The 21,062-nt window shown below is 43.8% G+C and overlaps 1 protein-coding gene and 1 long non-coding RNA gene across 2 annotated transcripts in view; one reads left to right on the top strand and one right to left on the bottom strand.

Annotated features, from left to right (window-relative positions):
* The window catches only part of LOC112953247, a 31,946-nt gene extending 15,185 nt beyond the window's left edge, over nt 1-16,761 (top strand). Inside the window, exon 3 of the long non-coding RNA XR_003250549.1 lies at nt 16,711-16,761. This is a non-coding gene — a long non-coding RNA (uncharacterized LOC112953247). The remainder of the gene's footprint in view (nt 1-16,710) is intronic.
* A 2,584-nt stretch (nt 16,762-19,345) lies between these two features.
* Nucleotides 19,346-21,062, bottom strand: part of EPAS1 (endothelial PAS domain protein 1) — a 45,094-nt gene continuing 43,377 nt past the window's right edge. The window contains exons 15-16 of the mRNA XM_026046241.1: nt 20,372-20,560; nt 19,346-19,792 (exon numbers count right to left, since the gene is read on the bottom strand). Of these exons, the coding sequence (XP_025902026.1) occupies nt 19,641-19,792; nt 20,372-20,560 (341 nt within the window). The 3' untranslated portion in view covers nt 19,346-19,640. The remainder of the gene's footprint in view (nt 19,793-20,371; nt 20,561-21,062) is intronic.

Here is a 21,062-nt window from a genome sequence, read left to right as displayed (position 1 = left end):
TCAACAGTTGTACTATGTTTTCCTTAGAGTGTTTGTGTAGCCTTGAAAACTTTGGCTGTTTAGGTCTCTGTCAATGTCTTCGGACATTTGTTTCCATCCCTCCTCCCCAGTAGAGATCTYTATTAAATATGGTACCAACTTCCAGAGTTATGCAAGCATAATAGAAACCCAAGACTCTGCAGAGTAGGAGGGAAGGGATTTTGTTTTATTGTGGTACTGGATCATGCCCCAGCAATTTAGTTGCTAGAGACCCAGGGCTCCTTTTCACTTGCCACCTTCTCTCTCCTTCCCGCTTTACTGCCCAGTTTACGTTAGTCATTCGTGTCCTTGAGAACTGGAAGACCTCTGAAGGTAGAGAAGGCACCGATGCAGCCGTGGTCCTGAACAAACGGTGTCTCGGGATCCGCATATAACTATCTGCAATGACTGCTGCCTTGGGGTAGAGCAGAGGCTGAAAAGCAGGCACAGCCTTCAGACTCTACATGCCTGGTCCAGCACAGGATGTCTCAAGTGCCCTGTGTTGGGTTCCTTGCGCCTCTTGCTGGTAGAGGCATGGTGAAGAGGCAGAAAAGTCAGTTTAAATACTAAGGGATTGAGGTGGGCTGGTAATGTACTTGGCCTCAAGGAAGAAGGATGTTTTGTTACAAGGTGCACAGTACAGTTTGGTTAAGCAATATATGTAACCTGGAAGCCCGAGAYAGATGATCTTACAGGTATATGAGGTACCCAGGAAGCCTGAATGTGGTTATCTGCATTAATATGAATCATGTTCACCTGGTTCACTGATCATGAATCACAGTTGAAACATGACTACCAAAAGCAACAGATGTATCATGAGATACAAAAGCAAAAGTACAAAAAGTTATTTGAATGTTGCCATGGTTTTGTTGACAAAAGAAAATAATTTTGTGCTCTACTGAATCCATCCTATTCCATAATTAGAGGGAAAAATGAATGCCATATACCTAAGATAACAGTATCTGATCTGCTGGCTCATAATACCTGTTTGGTTGTTAATTTTTGCCATTGGCAGGAAAATATTTATTATTTTTTATTTTTTCTCCAGTTGGTTCCTTATTTAAAATACCAGACTTCTAAATTTGTGTTGGGCTAGATGTTGGTTAATAATAATAGTAATTAAAAAAAAAACTAAATTTAATAAAAAAATAACATAAAAGGGAGGAGGGTAAACATGAGGAAGTCTTGTGAGGCAGAGAGAAGTAACCGAAATACTTCAGACAGAAACTGAAATATTTACCTGGAAAGAGGTTAGAAAAATTTCTTTGTAAAATGGAATCTGGGTGTGGTTCTTGCATCCACATTTCTTTTGTGTYGAAAGCAATACCAGATCACATTGGTATTCATTTGTATATTGTAGATATGTGTGATAAAAACAGATTGAGAAATATTTTTCTTATTCTGCTATGACAGCTGCATTAGGGAGCAGAGTTTAGCAAGATATCCTTCGAATTTATTGCTTTTAGATGCTTACTGTGGATATTAAAGTTGAAAGAGAATTTTTACACGTTATCATGAGATATACTACAAAGAGCATTTTAGTCCCTAAATACTTTGGTCATATTCAGTAATGACCTATGCTTGTTTTTCACTTTACTCCAGGGAAAACTAAGACAAAAGAGTTTGTGTTATTTCCTCTCCAAGCTACCTCGGAACTTCATGCCAGAGCAAAAGATAMATTTAATTTTAGTCTGCAAACAGAAGTCTGGATAACTAACTCCACATTGATGCTTATGTTTCAGCCTTGTATTTAAAAAAAAAATATTGTGTGCACTTCTGACTTGATCTGGATTTTTTTTTTGTCATTTTAATTATTCATTTTTATGACAAAGCAGATATGACAAAGTCTCCACAACACTTAGGCACAGTTTATACTGTGCCTATATATGAAAAGACATCRTCTGCTCAGCTTTCTAGGATCAGTAAGCCCAAGGAGAATCTCTAGACTAATTCAAGAGGTTTATAGAGACGAAATACTTTGGAGCACATGAGAAGCCACAGAGAACACAGGCATGGGAGAGAACGCGGTGACTCATGTGTCTGCCCTCTTTCCCTTCCCCTCTCCATTCTCAGCAAGCAGGGGTTGCATTTTGTAAGTGCAAGCTGGGGAACCTCGAACAGAGCAAGAGGAGCAAGAGGTGAATACTTCTGACCTTCCAAGAAGCCCTACATGAAGTATGAAGAGGAGGGTTATGTCCACATGGGATGGGCATATCCCATCCCAAATCTCATAGGGAACAAGACACTTTTTAGATTAGGCTTGTGGGTCCGAMCTTGGCATTACGCACTGGAGAGCTTATTTTTCACCAGGCATGGTGAGACTTTTTTTTTGTCCCAAATGGATGACCCCATTTTTCACTGGGTAGGACAGATATGTTGGTGGGAAAGGATGTAAAGGAGGGATCAGGCAGTGCCTTTATATCTTGTTCTCCTCCCAGAGCAAAGCTAATGAACAAACAGACAACCTAATGAATAAAAAGACAAATAATTCAGGGAGACAAGGTGCATTGTTTCCATAAGAGACAAGCAAGGCTTTGGCCTTCTCTGATGTCTGAGAATGGACAATATGATCACATTTGATAATGAGAAGCTCCCGCTCAGAAAAGCTGCAAGGAACTTGGAAGCAAACCTGCTTGCTGGTTAGCCAGCTCTGTGAAGGGGAAGAATAAGCTTCATCTTCCTTGTTTGTCGGTTAAACTGTGCAATGCAGAGTAATTGCCTCTCTAGCAGCCTTTTAGCAATATTAGCATTTCACTTACCCTCTCCCTTTTGAGTGTTTTTCTCTGATAGAACCTTAATTTCAGCTTAGGAGATCATCTAAACTGTATCAAATGTTGCAATGGGAGCAGTTTATCATCTTACATTGCAGACGTAAGAAAATCTGATTCTGATTTCAGCCGAAACAACCAGCCTTAGTATGCTGCCGGAAGCCATGGGACTACCAAAGTCAAGCGTGCTGCACAGAAGTTGCYGTGGCGAGCACAAAACTCAAGTTTTTAACACAAAACTCAAGCTTTCAGTTAGGTCTGCTCTGGATTTTGCCTAGTATGCAAAAGGCCAGAATGTGCAACCAAGTAAGTGAAGCTAGGAATAAATTAGCTAGTCCACTGTTTTTGTGCATCTCCTTTCGTTATGACCTTGTGTTATATGGCCATCAGGCCTTTGTATGTACCACCATACCACCCAAGGAAGGCTCTTCAGGGCTGCTCAGTGTTGGCTGTGAGTAGTCCTTCAAAATTAGAGCAGTTTACTTCTCATCTTTGCTTGCAGAGTGAGCCTAGAAAGAGATTAGTCTTGACAGCCATTCCCAAAATGCATATGAAGTCACACCTCAAAAAGATTGCTGCTAAAACTTATATCTAGAAGAGTGAGTATTTTCTATTCCTATGTGGTATCTAATAATGGTTTTCCAATATTTGGATTTTTTTTTTTTTTTTTTTTTAAAAAGGAGCATACCAAGAACTGAGTCGCTTGCCAACATCTCAGGCAGTTGTGTATTGCAACAGATAATTATGCTCTTGGCAACAGGTTAAGCCAGATGTTCAGGAGCAGCTGCTATCAACCTGTTGGCAAAGGTGGCTATTTCATGGTAATATGGAGAGATTCCTGGTATCTTTCTGGGGAAAGGGGCRTGAAAATGGGGGAAGCTTGTGCTGAATATAAGCTGTAACAATAGGCCGTGATAACAGAAATGTATGGCATCAGTAGTGGAAAATAGGAAATCTGGAAAATGATGGCAGCTCTGCAGAGGGTAGAAAAAAGCCTTCTGGGCATCTTTAGTCAGTGATTTATGCTCATCAGAAAGGGCCATTAGGAGCGGCAGCTGGATCTGTTTCAAATAGTCTAGCTCTGGATTGTGGGAATATGACCTAGAGGCTTTTCTTCCATCACAGGTACTCAAAATTCAGGGAGCTGGGATCCCTTTGCTAGCAACTTTTGTGAGGAAGAGAAGTATAAGGTGTAAGTGTAAGGTCGCAGACACTTTACCATTGAAACAGTGGAGGGAAAGTGSGTGATAATGTTGGAGTATAAGATTTCTTGGCTCCCCCTGTGCTTGTGTAATTCCTCTGATTGTCCTTTGTAAACAAACCAAACCACAGGGACACAAGGTATCTTGGCAATTTCTCAGTGAAGATCAATCCCTATGGCAATTAAAATTGTGTGAGTTTCCCATAGATACATGGACAATTTTTGAAGCTTTATTTCTGTGTTCTCTATGTATTTTGAATTTAGAAGCCAGTTTTCAAAACYTGACTTTATGAACAATAGAGAATGTGAGGAGTTTTCTTTGCATTTTATGCCATGCAGGAAAAGGTTTTGGATGGGGTGAATTAGGAGCTGTATATGTGTCTGCACAAGTCTGTACTGTACTGTGCGTTAGCATGGACGGTGCAGTCTCCAGACCAGAGTTCACTTGCATTTTGTCATCCCTGTGATGGATATCCATGGCTTTGGCTGTGAAACATACCTGTGTGTGGCGTGCATAGGGAGACCGAGTAGTGCAAAGAAGAGGAAAAGTATTTCTTCATGTTATGTTTTCCCATTATGATGATTAAAGTGGTCTTGTTTTACGTACTGTGAGATGTATCTGTAGMTCAATGTGATTTAATCCAATTCCTTGCATGTCTGAGACGGAAGGTGTATTTACATAACAGACTTGTCAGCATGAATATGCGAAACACTTCATAGAGGCATCTGCCTTCAGAAGCCACATGTTGACCATAACTGATGGTCCTTATGACCGAGACCAGTTTCTCACCATGGGAGTTAAAATTCCAGTACTTGGAGCCTCTTGTTTTAGGAGTTTGTTTGCACCAAGTCATAACGTTTTTGCACCTTCAAATGAGATCCGAGGTCTCAGCCTTTGGTATTCCTGCACATGTTTGCGCATGAATGTGCTTACATAAATAGGCCTTTGTGTGCTTCATTACTTCACTTTTCTTAGGCAAATGCTAGCGAGAACATATGAATACATCTGAGAAGAGCCCATTAAAAACTTATTTCCGGGACTAAACTCTTTAAGCCATCCAAGAGGGATGGCTGAGATCATTCTCACATGGTTTGGTGTCCAAAGTATTGCTGAAGGGAAGTTGTGTGGAAAAATGAGGTAATTTTACCTGTTGTTTAACGGAGAAGCATAAAGAAAATGCGTCTTCTATTTTTTTTTCTTTCATTGTGTCGCATGCTTGTTTTAATGAAGAAGCATATGGTATAATACTTGTGTTGAGTTAGATGTCCGCTTGTGTTGAGTTAGATGTCCGCTTTTTGCTTAATTCTCCCAGAAGGTTTAGATATTACACTTTTTTAATTTAAGCATAAACACTGTCTAACCATTGGGAAGACTTTGTGATCAGATTAATGTTTCATTTAGGAACTAGGAACAGCTCAAGACAAAATATTTCCTGTATTGATGAAAGGTTATAAATAGAGTGGAGCCAACTGTACTCAGATTAGTGTTGTGTGTTCCTCTGGAATATGGAGGAAGGGTAGATGGCTACAAACATGTAACAGAAAGCTCCAAGAATAAATCTGAAAAATTGTTAATTTTCTTATTGTTGTTAAACTATTTTGTTCTTTTTTAACACTTCTGTCTTAAATTCTGCGGTAACTTTGGGATATGAAAGCTGCTCTTTAGTTAACAGTTTACTGGAGCATCTCAGATCTTGCCTGTAGAATGTGTGTATGGGAGGGAAGTTTATGGAGGATTCTTTTTTTCTCTCCTTTTTTTTTCCTTTTTTTTTTCTCCTCACCATTGTGTCTAGCAAACTGTAAATTCCTGTATCATTACCCCTTCTTAACTAGAATGCATTTAAGCACATCATTTTAGATGGGCACAATAACACGACCTCCTTGCTGGTGGACTGTTGGTTATCAGTTTTTCCAGTGTATGGTTGTTGGTTTTGAAATGAAATTGAGACACATTTATTGTTTTGTTTGTTTTTTTTTCCCTCATTTTATGCATCTGATTTTCCTTCAGAATGTAGTGGCTGTAAAACCTTAAAACTAAAAAAAAAGGAATATTTCTAAAAACTAATGAATAACCGGGGTGAGAAATAGTGAAGGAGCAGCAGAAGGGCTGGAGAACCAGCTCAGCATTTAACTTTGCAGGGACAAACCTATTAGCTTGCTAAGATGGGTCTGCTACTTTCTATGGATCTCATTGTGTCAGTGTTGGCCATGGCCCCAGKCCATGGTTTGTGTGGCTTAAAGTATGTTAAGTAATGCGAGTGGAGTAAATCTTGCCACTGTTTAGGATTAGATTTTGGGAGCCTGGCTATTAAGAATGGCTTAGCTACAGTGACACAAACTGCCAAAGACACAAGATGTTTCTTCATGTAGGGAGAGAGCCAGGCCCTGGGAAGCACAGGGGAGGAGTGGGGGCAAAGGGCTGCTCTGGATTTGTGATCCTCTTGCTGCTGCTTAGGATGTGCTCCAGCCAGCGCGTGCATTGTGCGAAAAATGCTGTTTCGTTTGTTGATCTTTCATGTAAGGGAGATGGGATGGGCACGAAGAGATGAAAACCAGGTATCTGGAGGATTCTTATGTAACGCTGATGCAGGGCATTGCTAATCTCCCAACAGGGTTGCAGTATTAGGGCAAAGGCACTGCTGGTGAGAGATGATGCTTGGAGGCACGGGCTAGTGTAAACACCTCCATATTGTCTAGGTAGTTTTTGTATTATTCTTACTTATGGAAATTTCAGTAGATCTGCAAGTGGCATCAAGACCCGTGGTGGGAGACATGAAAATRCCATTCAGGGAGACGATCCCTGAAGCCAAGGGCTTCACATCCAAATGGCGTCATGAGGCAGGAAAGAACAGGGGAAAGAACACCCCGCACTCGTGCGGGCAGCTTCTCCTGGGCCTTAGTTCTTCCCACAGAGCTCCAGTCTCCTTCCTCCTGTTTCTGTGTCTCGGGAATCGCCCGTGGCCCCTCCATTAGGAATCGCAGCCTCAGCGCTGATACAGGGATGTCCTGGCCATTCCCAGGAGATCCTCCGGCTCCGGAGCGGACGGACAGTGGAGCATTGCGGGCTCCGTGGCCCTCTCGGTGCCGTGGGGAGCTCCTGGCTCTTGGGATGACCGTGCTGGTGGTGAAGAGTGGGTTTAGGGGAGGTGTTGCACTCCGGGCGCGCTGTCCTTGCCTCTGCGGCGCTGCCCGTGCCAGCCGCCCCGCGCGCGGCCCGTGCAGCTGGGCGCGCAGCTGGGCGCCCCGCGGCCCCCGTGCCAGCTGGGGCCCTCGCCCGGAGCCCGCCGGCCCCCTGTCACGTCTGCCGGGGAGGCGAGCGACGTGGCTGCCGCCCCGTGGGCCGCAGGCCGCCCTTCCAGCTGGGCCGCAGGCCGCACCAGGCCCGGGAGGGAAACACGGAGGTGCGGGAGCGCAGAGGAGGCCATGAGGCCTTGCTGTGGGCAACGCGGCCGTCCTTTTCCAGCGCTCCCGCCGTCCCTGTGGTGACTCCAACTGGATTTTATTTCCTCCCTTGAGGCTCTCTTTCTGTTTTGAATGCCTGTTGCAGTGGCCCATGCTCTGCGCTGCGTCCTGCGCTTTCTGAGCTTCCCACCACGGTGCCTCCAGAAATCTGACTTACCTGCTTTCAAGCCAAGGATAGTCAGACCAGAGACGTTGTTGTTAAATGAGATGGCCCTGAATTGACATCTTAAAAAGCGCTGCTGAAAGAGCATGGTTTTCCCCTATTGTGCATCAGGTATAATGGAACTTCTTGAACCATACAGTCTGGGAATAACCCAGCTCCTTAATTATGTCCATTTTTGCTATGCCAGAACCAAGCTGCGGAGGCAGTTTTATTCTCTTCCCAGGTCTGGGAGGGAGCACGKTGTTTCACGAGTTCAGTAATGCCGCGTGATGATTTTAAGTAACACCTGCATCTAGGGGCGGCTTGTGGGAGGTCATTGTCTGTCATCAGTCCACCAACTTGTTTAAGCTTATTAATCAGTTTGTTGGCTTCAGCATCTTTTGTCACGAATACCTCTGGGAGAAATCTGACACCATTCTGCTTTATATCCTCAACAGATTAATTTCTTTTTCCCTAGCCTTTGTATGAAGGGAGTCTGTCACCATGGAACAAGCTCTGCTTCAAAATAACTAGCCTATGAAGCCTATTATATCTATGAAGTATTCATGAAAAGGTTCAAGGTTTTGTTTGTTCTTTAATTATATCTTAATAATAAGATCACTTAAGCTAGCCAGAAGCTAGGATGCTTTTTCTGCCTGAAACTATTTAGATCCATCAGTCCTCAATTACTTACCTTGCTAAAGAGCTGTTCAGGTTAGTCTGCTGTGAAGTGGAAAGACAAAAGGACTTCCCATTCCCTCCTTGTTGTGCATGGATGTGCTTGGCTGGCTGATGGTCATCGTTCACACATCCAGAATACCCTGGCTCCGTGGAACCCTTGTGCCTTGGATGGGTACATCCAGCCCCCCTGTGCAGGCTAGAGGCAGGGGTGGAGGGGCACGTGGCATCCACGACTTCGCTGCTCAGCAGAGGGACCCCAGCATGAGGTGGCCAAAAAGCAAAGAAAGAGGGTGTTGAAGTTATAGTTAGTATGAATCTCCTTCCTGCTCCAAAGCAGTGATGGAGGAGATGCTGTTCAGTGTAAGGGCACGGTTTTAAAAGGTGAGATACAAGCTCCTTGGTGTGTGTCCGCTCAGGTGGAAGCCACGAGACCATTTCTGTGACTCGCGGTGTGTGGTCCTGCCTGGTCTTCCCATGTCTCTGCAGCCAGGCTAGGCTGCCCGTGTTGGTRCTGCTACACCTATGGCTGCTGTGCTGCAGGGCAGGTGGTGAACAACTGCTCCTTCTTCCCAGAGATTTTCCTCCTTTCCTCCTTTCCCCCAGGGAAGTGCTGAAACGTGACCAGGTAGAGCTGCAGCCCGAATAGTGCTCACCTCTGCGGTGRCGTGATAAATCTGTTCCCCCTCTCCATGGATTGATGTGGTCTGTCATTCCATGCCTCTCATCCTCCAAAGCCCCACTGAATTCAACTGAGGGACTTAGCGGTGACACACGAAGGACTAAGGCTTCGTTCGTAGCCTGGTACATATGGTAGCTCAAATGTATTTCTCGTGCTTTGCTTCCAGGTTTGGGAAGAAATGTATCGCCTGGATTTTCTGTGTAGGCTCCTGATTTGAATGGGAGCCGTGCTTTGCCCAGATTTATGTCTTGCCACTGTGTTTGTTCTAATATCATCAAGCTAAGAAAGAGAACCTCAACACCCCACCCTCTTCTCCATCCACTATTAAAGGTAGATCCAGCATTTGTCAGATCAATCAGAACTGTGGGTTAACCTTATATATGTAATATATATGTAATCACAYTGAGCTATTCTAGAGACAGAGGCAGTAACATGACTGGTGGAGCAGTACTCTGTGGCTCCAATCTGCAGTGTGCTCTCCACTTGATCAGCAGATGCTCTGGGCTGCTAGGTTGGTATTTAAAGGGGTCAGGTTGCTATTATATACTAACTTTCTCTTCTATTATATATAATTACATAACAGAATCACACATAATTCTTATATAATATGTTATATATGCATAAATATATATAATAATATTAATAATATATATTGTATTACTATATATGATATAATATAAATTATATTAYGTAAATTATATATAATATATTATCTATATATAAATATATAAATAAGTATAATATAATAACATACTACATACTGAATTGCTTTCCAAGCAGCAGGGAAGGATCGCGTGTGTTTTATGAGCATGTGAAAACATTTCTCGAGAACACGCAAATTCAAGCTGAGAATGTTTTGAAGTCATGACTTCCAGTTTAYTGGAGTTGCATGACAGTTGACAGTGTTGTCTTTTGTGGCACAGTCTCATTATTGTGTCTGTTCCTTTGTCAGTCCCTTTGTACGTGTATCGCCTCATGACAAAACTCTGCTCTGAGGAGCAGATTTGTATTCCAGCTCGCAGCAGCTCAGCAGCGGATCCCTGAGTGGGAATTTCCATCTCCACTTCTAATTTCTATCTGCTGCAGTGAGTTATCTGTGGATGTGTGGCTCATACTTTAGATGGGCTTATTTACTGGGAAGGTTCCAGTTCGTGCCCATGTCCTGGACACATTGTACACTGGGGTTGGGGGATGGAAATGCAGCTCCTACATATGGGATTGGGTCATTGCAGTGTGTACTCCCTGCTGCCCACAGATGGGCATTTGCTCACTGGACCATCTTGTGCTACCARTGTGGGGCATATGGAACCTATTTGTAACCCCACCAAAGCAGTTCGCAAGGTTTTATTCTTATTTCAACGCAGTAATGAACTGGAAAGCACTGTGACTCCCTTATGTAAAGGTACAGTTCTGGCACCTGTGAATTAAAGGAGATAGATTGTAATAAAATTACCTTCTTCCTTTAAACTTTATTGGGGGGGGGAACACTGTACAGCTTTTTTTTTTTTTTTTTTTTTTTTTTTTTTTTTTTGCTATTACTTGCAAACAGAAATTGAATAAGCAAAGAAAGATCATTATAAATGTGGTTTTAGAGGCGGTTCAGCTTGAGACAAAGGGATTTCTTCACATTCAACCTCATTAGTCTGATTAGTGGCCTTGTAAAATGAAGCATGAAAATGAAACATGACATTGACATGCATTGATTGTACTAAAATCTACACTAACTGCTGGTTGGAAGTGGAAGTATAATCTTCTCTGAACTATAAAATGTTAAGTTTTTTTAAAGTAGCTCATATTTAGAGCCTGTGAATTATATTCCTTGTAGCTGTTAAGGGAGACACTAAGGAGCTGAAAAACCCAAAGCAATTCAGCACGGAAAAATCCGAAGAYGTGACTAAGTTACAAAGCAGAAGGAAATGTTGGGCAGGATCATTTTGTGATTGGGAGGAAATGCATGAAAGTCTGTGCTAGATTTTATTTTAAATGTTGAGAGAAAAGTTGGCATTATTTTCAAAAATCCCTCTCTGTCCTGCTGGTGTCTTCAGGATGCGCTCTGTCGTGTTTTCTTGRTTATAATAAAAATACCTGGATCTTAATTGGAGATCCTGAGGGCAGAGTGGTTGAACTAATGCGTAGGCAGAGTAGTTGAACTAATGCGGCTATTTCAGCTAGTTCAGTTGCCAGCACTGTATACAGATGCACACAGTCTCTTACATCTGGCTTTAGCTGTACAACTACAACGCAGTGTTTAAACCAGTGTTTGAATGCCTGGTTTTGGAGCTTAATCCCACTGTGTGGGATCACATATCTCTATCCATGTGTGGATAGAGTTGATTTAGCTTTGCCAATGTTTTGGACTTTTGCAAGTGCAGTTGTCAAACTCTATTTTATTGTGCTGCCAAGAATGCAGGATGCTCCGTGTTCTTGTAAGGCATGAAAAAAATAATCTGAATGTGTGTTTTGGTGCTGCTGCAACGTTATTTCTCAAGTGAGTCAGGATAGAAAAAATATCATCCCACAGCTCCTTTTGCAAAGGGTGGTCTGCATTTTCCTACAAGGGCATCTTGAAGAGGGTTTCTGAATGCCTTGGGGCGCTGTGGAAAAGCAGACTGGCAATATTCAAGGATTTCGGCCCCTTGCTCGTGAGGGGTGAAGGACCAGGGTGCAGGTTCTGGCAACTCAGGTAAGGAAGCGATCGCTGCCAGATCGCTGCCACGTTGCCTGTTGTGGGTAGGCGAGAGCAGCGGCTTCCAGAGCCGTCTGCTGAGCAAGGTTTGGCTCGAGGGGCTCTGCTCTGTTCCGCACACCTGCAGTTTAACCCCCTAAGCCCTGGACGTCGTGGCTGCCAGGCTGATGGCCCCACTCCTGCGCTGCGCACCAAGCGGGTTGCACAAGCGGTGATCGATGGCCCTGCAGCTGGTCTCCTGCAGCTGAAGCTTTGCACACATCGGGGCTTGTTTGCCTTGGGGTGAGTCACATTTTGYCAGAGGGACTCCAAGCAGGGAGTGATTTCCATGGAAAGGGGCACTGGTGGGAGCAGACAGCAAAGGGAGGAAGGGGGACGCAGCCTTTGCGTTCTTGGCCATCTCTCGGGAAATGCCTCAGCAGGAGAAGCTGGAAGTGTGTCCTGCACATGGAGGTGGCACATTGGGGACCACACAACACATGCCTGCTGTGGAAGGGTCTCTCCTGGAAGCCTGGAGCAGGTTTTGGAACCAACAGGGCAAATAGATGCAGCATGGCAGCTGCACGGTGCTGGGCACCGAGGCTCCTGCTCTTGTTTCTGAGCCCTGAACACAGGCACATTTCACTCTATTTGTTATTTTCAGCACCTGTTTGTGGAATTTATGTACTGGGCAGCACAGAAGAAATCCTGGGTGAACAAAATCCCAGTCAGGTGGGTATGGGCATGTTTATGATACAAAACCTCAGTGCAAACAAGCTCTGCCCACCCGGGACTGTGCTCCAAAAGGGAGAATGGCAGCACTGTTGCCTTGGGTGCTCCCTCTTTCAGAGGCACATCAGTGTTTCAGATGTTTCATTGGYTCCCAATTCCTTTGCTGGTTATCCTGATGAGTTATCTGGTGACATTCTCTTTCCCTGAAGGTGCTTCCTTCTCGATTATGCCTGAGGGGAGGGAAGACCTGTGAGGGATRAGGCTGGAGAAGGTGCTCTGAAAATGAAGGCCCAAGTTAGTGTTTATTAGATGTATAAAGCTGTCACTGCTGGTGTGCACAAAGTCAGGCTTCTGTCCCTCTTTCAGGGCATTTGGGTGGCATTGGATTTGGGGAAGGCGGAATRTGGTGCCAGGTAAGAGCAAAACCTGTATATAGTTTGACTATATAGTGCATATAGCCAGGCTGTTACCATTACACACAGGAACTTTTCTGCAGCAAAATGGGAGAGAGGTTTGGAAGAAAGCCACTTTGGGACCAAAAAGTGTTCTCTGTTGGTGTCTCCCTTATCTTTAAAATCTTGGCAGTGATCAGACTGACCCTAAAAATGGTGACACCATGTAATCCAGGAACCGACTCCAGTTTAAAACAGATTAAAGTTGTTACAAATTGTATTGAGGGATGGTTACATACGGTAATAAACAGCAGATTGATGTAGCTAAAACAGACRCAGGGAAGCGTCTCTTCATTCACTGCACTTCATTCACTGCAATTGCAGTTAAAATAACAGTTTGCAACCTGTTTTCATAGTAGTTTTGTTTTCCCTTGCCTTTGGTATGTTTGGAGGCTGCAGTTAATGACAGCGCTATCTGTGTTAGCAGTGGGGTGATAGAGACAATTAGGATTGCTCGTCCTTCCAGGAAAAAAGCCAGTGGATGTCATAGGCCGTGCCTAGAAATGAGCAGTGACTGCATCTATTTTATGCTTCATTTGCTGCAGTGTAGTAACTTCGTGGTGCTGCTTGGTGGAAGGGCTGAATTGAAAATACATGCGTTTGAATTGTCGTAGGATGCAGCTTCCCCTTGGAAGTTCACATAAATTCCAGCACCAAGTAATGCCGGGGAGCTACTGGCTTCAGCTTGGGGTTTTGGGCTGTTGTGGCTGTTTCAGATTTGCACTTTCCTCTTTCATCTTGAAGGTGCCCTATATGAACATCTCAAGAACAAAGAGCACAGGACAAAGAGAGAATTTGGCAGTAGCTGTTCCATTTTTTTTCTTTTTTTTTTTTTTCATTGAAGAATCTTTAATAAAATAAGTCAGTTGCCTAAATAGTTATAACTAGGARAAAAAAATGTGACTTGTCGACGTCTTTAGGAGCAATCTTATTCTGGGAAACTTTGCTGCAGAGTCACTGTGTTCATTTCACTGCCACTGYCCCCAGCTGATGAACCGGTGGGATTTAGTTTGTGCGAGAGAGTTACAGCATTATGTGTGTTTCCTTTGGTTGTGTTGCCTTGCAAATATAACAGCACAGGGGCATGTGGCTGGACGAGCTGTTTTGCTGCTGGCCTTGCTGGGGTCGTGCAGGGGCTCGAGGGCTCAGCAGGGCCCCGCTCCACAGCGCTGGGGCTGGCGGAGGCCCCTTCGGAGGCGGCGCTCGGGCCRTGCCGCTTGGTTTGGCTGGGCCAGGCCTACGCAGGAGCAGCCTGGGCCCTTCAGGCCCTCAGTGCGGCGCCCTTCCCTGTGGGGCACAGCCACGGGCAGGTCACACGCCAGCAGTCACCTTATAAACCATGGGCGAGAGGAGAAAGCGGAGGGGACTTCTCAGTGACAAAGGCAGGAGCGTCTGCAGGTTGTCTCTGCAAGCCGGGCGCCCCCTGAGCAGGGTAACAAGATAGCTTGGCAGCTCTTCACCACCTCACTAACTGAACGGCATTAACGAAGAGAATTAACTTGTTCCTTGATTACAGGAGTTTGAGGCCTCGAGAAAAATGCTCCCTGTGAGACCTGTGGTAAATGACAACCTGGCAAAGCTGCAGGCACGCTTTCGGAGGAGAGGAGCCTCGCTGATGCCTTTCAACAGKGCAACTGAGGCGTTTCTGACTTTATCTGAAGCCATTCTAATGTGGTCACATAAAAACAGGTTTCATGCCAACTGCTGGAGCTTCCTATGGGGCTTTTGTAGCTTCAGTTGACTAAGAGGGGAAAAAAGAAAAAAAAAAACAGTTTGTGTTACAGAAAAGGGGAATAATGAGGAGTGCCCGAGGGGCTGAGAACCCGTGCCCGGCTGCCCTTGGAGCTGTGGAAACCTGCGGGCAGGGATGAGCTCCCCGGCCTCGCGGGCAGGCCCAGGTAGCCCAGAGGCTGCTGCTGTCCCGTGCCTTGCCTKGCACAAGGGGAGCAGCCGCTTAGGAGAGCTGGGCTTGCCTGCCTAAGGAAAGAGGGGCAAAGCTCCTCTCACTGATCCTTGGGAATCATTTCTTCCTCTCTCAGGAAGTCTGCACTTGGGAGGTGTGGGGGAAGAAGAGAAGAAAACAATGCAGTTTATTTAAATGTGAGTAGTCCTGCATTCCACATGTACTGGCTGTACATGCGAATGGCTTTATAAAGCTGCTCAGGGAAATTAACTGAGGAAACCTCCACCAGCTGGAACAAGAGAGGGTGGGTGTTGGACTGAAGCACTATCCACACACCCACTCCTGTTGCAAGCAAACGTGATGAGCTGCCTCCTCTCCATGGCTTGGGAAACTGAGGGCTTGTCTGAAAACACGGACTTTGCGCCGAGTTCTCTAGGTGTTTTATATCAGGATGCTGAGAACTCTCCGTACTGTTTTGTTTACCTGTAAGGTCGTGATAAACAGCCTGACTGTATGAAACGGAGGCTGTAGTCGAGACACCCGAGAGCCAGGCTCCCACTGCTGTTCAGGACGGGGCTGAATCCTCTAGGGAAGGCAGGATGGGCACATGAGCCGGGGCTTTGCCAGGCACGGGCTGCCAAACCCACCCAGGGCTGGAGCAATCACTTGCACTACCTCGAGACATGGAGCACGTTTAYGTTGCTGTGTCTTTATTACTCAAGTCACCAGTACCAAGAAACAGTGCAGGAACAAATGCTGTTAGGTTTCCTTGCATTCCTCCCCCCAAAAAAATGTGTCATGAAGGTCTTTGACTAGTACCTATGGCAGGGATGGCTCATTAAGTTTGTAAATTTTTTTTTTAACATATAGCACAGTTCTGCTATATGTATATTTGTCACACTGAATACAAGTTTATTAATTGGGTCTCAAGTAAAACTGGGGCAAATGGTACTTTTTTTTTTTTTTCCCCCTCTAGTAATTTTTAAAAACAGGTTCAGCTGTTCAGGCTGGTACTAGGAAAAAAAAATATAGCTTGAACATTTCAAAAAGCTGAACTTGAAAAATTAGCCCAACTCTGAGACCAGCCTATATCATGTGATTTTTATATATATATATATGATTGTTATATCTATAAAATGTGATTGTATAGCCTGTTTTTCAGAAGGACCTAGTAAGGTCCAAACAACATAATTCTGACTATTTCTGTCAATGCCGTTAAAGATGCCAGATACAATGATAAAGATATGGTACTTTTAGGCAGCGAAAGATGCACATGGACATAAGCACATCTACTGGCCTAGTAGGAAAAAAGGTTTTCGAGGRAAAAAAAATCTTAATGAAACACTGTTAAGCAGAACAAAGTTCAGCTATTGATGCCATTTGTATATTACATGTCTGGCTTTTTGGCTAGGATTTAGGTCTTTTTTTGGTACAGAAATTAGAGTAGGAGGTTCACGCTCTAGCACATTCATAGGCTAACACAAGRCTCAATAACATAAGGATTTTTTGCTGGAGTAGAAATTAAAAATGAGCTGTAGGCGACAGGTGTGTGTTCTCTGAGAAAGTATTTGAGGGGAGAGGCGACTGGTTACTGCTTCTTCCCTGGAGACGAGCTCCAAGCTAGCACTTAGAAGCACTAAGCTAGCACTGCTAGCACTGAGCTGCAGTTGAGCACACAGAAACCAGCACCTGAATACGGAGAGTAAAGCAGGGTGTGCTTAAATTACAACTGGGCTCAGTCCAGGTCCTATGTAAGAGCTTGGCTTTGCCCGCGCAGGACCCTCAACGTGCCCTGAAGCCAAGGGGCAGCTTCCAGGGGGTGATGCAGCCACAGCATCAGGCAGGCCCCTCCACGGTCGGGATTTCATGGTGAGCTGCCCTTAATTACTCTTAATTACAGCAGATCCAGAAGCAAAGGATTCTGCTCTACTTTTACCTCTGTCCAGCTTCCAATCATGTGGAGATGTGGCGCTGATAGGGTCTGTCCTCTACCTCTCCCTGCTCCAGGTCGCTTCTTCAGTGGCTTCACTCTGGAGCTACATGTTAAATGGCCTCAGCAGAAGGGTTAAGMAGCAGTAGCTGCCACGGAGTCCACGCTGAATTTAAGTGTGTGGCTGAAAATGAGATTATTAACGTCCATCCTCCTACAGCATCGTGAGTGCTGCTGCACAGGCAAAAGAATATAAGAAAGAAGGGCAAGTTCAGTAAGGAGCAAGGTCGGTGTGCCCAGTGGAGAGCGTCCTTCACGGATGGGGCAGGAGTGCCAGAGGTAGTGCCGATGGCTCAGCTGCTGCCCCAAAACCTGAAACCAGCAACTGTAGCCTCTGAAAATGAACGAGCCTGCCTCGAGGCAGGTGGTCATCGTGTCAAATCGGCTTTCTTATCGTTTTTGTTTCGTTYGTTTTTGAGTAGCATTAAAAAAGGTGCCCCTTGCTCTCAGAGAGGAATCCACTTTCGGAGCTGAAGTAGTCATCTGAATGGCAAGAAACATTCCAGCAGGCCGGAGTGCGGGGCCCTGACACGCCGTCCGAGGAACCTGCGTTCCCCACCTGCAGACGGCTACAGTAAGATTAGCASTAAGGGCCTCGTCAGGTTGCTCCCCAGCTGCCAACCTCAGATACCTTGATTTGTTCTTTCAGTCTTCAAAGACCAATGCAAACCTTTATTTTCTATAAATAATTTAATAAATACTTTCGTTTTACAATGATACAACAAATGACAAATTCATAGCAAATGAGTCGCAAAGTATTTAGGATCAGTATACTTTAATAAGGTATCAGTGTCAAAATACATTTCCTTATCAAGTTAAAGTTCCCATACAGTTATAATATTGTCAATAAGAATTCAGCAATATAGATTACGAAATAATTATGATGAAAAGTATGATTAATATTAAGACATGGAATATTCTTTCAGAGTGTTTTAGTAAACTGTTAGGATATAACATTTTAATGCTGAAGCTACACAAATAAGAAACAGAAGAGCAGGATTCAAGTGTCATTAATCCTTGAAGCCTTTAAGCCCTTGCCACTGCAAATAGTTGGTCAAAGCTGGCTTGCCAATTTCCTGCAGATTTTTATACTTACAATACATTTTTCCATATAAGTTCACTTTAAGAGTAGCTTATTTCTGGTAATGAACTTTCAAAAAGATTTGCAGTAGGGGACTATCATACTTTTTTATGCTATGTACCAATAGCAAAAGATCTTCAGCTTTTTTTTTTTTTTTTTTTTTTTTAATTTAAGTGTGCATAGTATATATGGTTAAGACTCAATCAGCTCTGAAGTGCTCCATGAACTCAAGGCTCCTTTTCTGCAAGCGTCAGTTCATGATAAAAGCAATTGTAGGGAACCGGCTTCAGTGGAAGTCTGCAGGAATAGCTTTGCTCCAAGAACTACTTTCTGAGCCACGTTTTTACCTTGTGTAAATTGCCACTGTTCCATTTTCTTCAACGCAGCTACAATGATTTATACCAGTGGAGGAAGGAGGATGACATATTCCAGCAAATATCTAGGTTTGTGCATATTTCAAAATCAGAACTACTCACCTGCCTTTTATCATTAACTTGAATATTTTTGCTGTATTAAGTATTCTACAATTTATTCCTTCCCGTCCTTTGAAAATATTCAAAACCTTATTTTTTTTTTTTTAAATATGTGCATGATAATGGATGATAGTTGAAAAGGAGATCTGAAAATATCTGGCTGCCTTTTAAATGATATTTTGGCCATTGATTAATATAAGGCAAGTTAAATGGTAGAGAACTGTCTGCCAGCTACTGATCTCACTACACAATCCTTAATCCTTTTCTTGTCTACTTGTAACTGAGTAGCCTAATACACTGGGAAGTACTACTTTAAACTTTTAGTTCTAATGATTCAGTACTGTAGGTTATATTGCTAGCTGCATATAAAATGTATAGAAGCTAACATTAATCAGAGGTGTTAGTACTGGCCGCGGGACAGATTCTGGAAGTATCAGCAACACCATAACAAGTAGTACTAGTTCTAGCAGAAAGAGCTCTTAAGAAGTTGTGTCCTAGATATAGCAAAAGTACCAAGAGATGATTACCAATTGACCCAGAGAGAATTAAAAAAAGAAAAAAAAGCTGCTTTGTGTAAAAATAAAAGTAAAAAACAAGAACAAAACCAGAAAGCCCCATCACAAAGCAACCATACAGGTCTAAATCCTCCACTGGGGTAAATCTGTAGGGCTCCCATGGCCACAGAGCGAAGCCAGGTTAAGTCGGCTGAGAATCTGGCTTGCTTCTGAGGGGAAAAAAACTTCACTGTGCAACTTTCACAGATACCCACAAACATTGCAGTTCACCATTCACATTTCTTTCAACAAAGAGTATTAAAATAAGGGAAGGGGATAAGTCAGAAGACCTGTTTTTTTGTGTGTTTTTTTTTTTCCTTCAGTATGCTTTTCAAATGTTATTAGAGTTACAATATGATAAATGCTGGTAAATAGAAAGACTCAAAGGATTTTCATATGGCAGATCAACAACAACAACAAAAAACTGTGGTCAGAGATCAAATTTGTTGCATTTATCTTTGGCAATAAAAAGAAGTCTTTGCAGTACTGCAGCCAAAGTATCACATGATGAGGCATTTATACCACAGCTTTTTATTAGCATAAAAATTGAAGAAAATTTTAGAGTATAAATTACAGGCAACAAGATAAGGGGAGGGCAATCAAACTCTCTAAACAACACTTTAATTGCAATAGAGAAAATACAGTAGATGTATTTCTTTATATGAATAATAAAGTGAGTAACTTCAAAAGGCCACTATTTGGTAACGTGGACAGGTTCAATATCTAAGTAAAATCCTGTAAAAGTGTATTGGTATTAGAAATTGTCTACTTGCAAAAAAAATATATTTAAAAACTGAAGCTGTTTGAACAGTATAGGCCGAGGAATCTTGCAGGCTTGCTCAGGTGGCCTGGTCCAGCGCCCGGAGCAGTTCGCTGCCCTGCAGGAGCGTGGAGCTGCCCAGCACGGGGACGTTCACCTCACAGTCATATCTCGTCAGCTCGGGCAGCAGGTACGGTTCGAAGGAGGGCCCCAGCAGACGACTTGTCATACCTGAAAGGGAGCRCTCCCGTAAGCCACGGTGGCAGAAGAGCAGAGCGAGGCAGAGGCGCCTTGTTTCCTCGCTCCCTCTCTGCTGCTTGCACCCATTAATTTCGTTTTGTGGTGAGGTCAGTGTGCCCCAGAGCAAGAGCTGTGTTTGCAGAGTGTGTCAGCCGCTGTAGGCATCACCCTGACGGTCTCACTGCTGCTCCGGGGAGGCTTCCACCTCCGCCCCCGCTGGGGGAAAGGATACCAGCTCAAACCAAGAAAGATGGAGTCAGCAAGGGAGTTTTCTAAATTGACACCAACTCTATATGTTTCGCACCCCCCCCCCCCCTTTTTAATTTTGGAATCCACAACCCACAAATCTCTGGTATCAAAGCTGCACTTACTTAAGTTTACTAAACTCTAGCCAATTCTATCGAAAGACAAGAATATGCAAGAGGATGACTAGACCTCTCAGGTAAAAAGGTATTAAGTTCAACTGAAAACAAAGGGCAAAAAATCATTTAACCCATACCTGTCACATGTGAACATTACAGTTACAAAATTTGAAAGTTGGTTGTTTAGTTTGAATTTGATTGCTCTTACCTGACACTTTATGAGTTGGCTGGGCAGCAAAGTCCTGATAATGGGGACTGTAAAACTGAGAGGGGAAAGTTCCTGCTTTCAGAGTCTCACCAGGACTGCCGCAGCGGGGTTGCTGCTGCTGCTGCAGTTGCTGCTGCTGCAGTTGGTTCATTGGTTGGCTCAGACCTCTCGAGTTACAAATAAAGTCATCTTATTCAAAGAAGGAGAAGAAAAAGAAAAAAGGTAAATTAAGCCTCTCATATGCTACAGATAAAAGTAATGAACAGCCAAGTGACCTTGAGGTATATCTAGATGTGTAGCAAAGAAGTCCAGGAGCAGTGCTAGCTCTGGAAGCAGCACTGCAGCCAAGGTGAGTTTGCACAATGAAACACAGTCTTATGGACAGAAAGCATTGGAGCAGCTTTTCTAGCTCTGACATGTCATCACCTTGCTTGGTGCAGTGCAAGGGAACCACATCTCCATTGAGCTGATCTCTGCTATCTTCAAAGCAGTAAGTGTGACCATGTATGAAGTGACCTAGTTGGCAATTATCAATTGCACTTTGAACTATTCAGCTCTTAGTCATATAATCTGATTTTTAATTTTAGGTGATCGTAATTTTTTTCCAGGACTTGTTAACATCATCTTCCTCTCGAAGGAGTATTAGTTTCTATTCAAACTGACATAAAATTTCGTTTCAGGAGTGTGCCTT

The sequence above is a fragment of the Nothoprocta perdicaria genome, unplaced genomic scaffold (genome assembly GCF_003342845.1).
Source record: "Nothoprocta perdicaria isolate Ctin4 unplaced genomic scaffold, notPer1 scaffold_43, whole genome shotgun sequence".
In the NCBI taxonomy this organism is placed as follows: domain Eukaryota; kingdom Metazoa; phylum Chordata; class Aves; order Tinamiformes; family Tinamidae; genus Nothoprocta; species Nothoprocta perdicaria.
The sequence above is the reverse complement of the archived record's forward strand: the minus strand, read 5'-3'. Positions and strand labels throughout refer to the sequence as shown.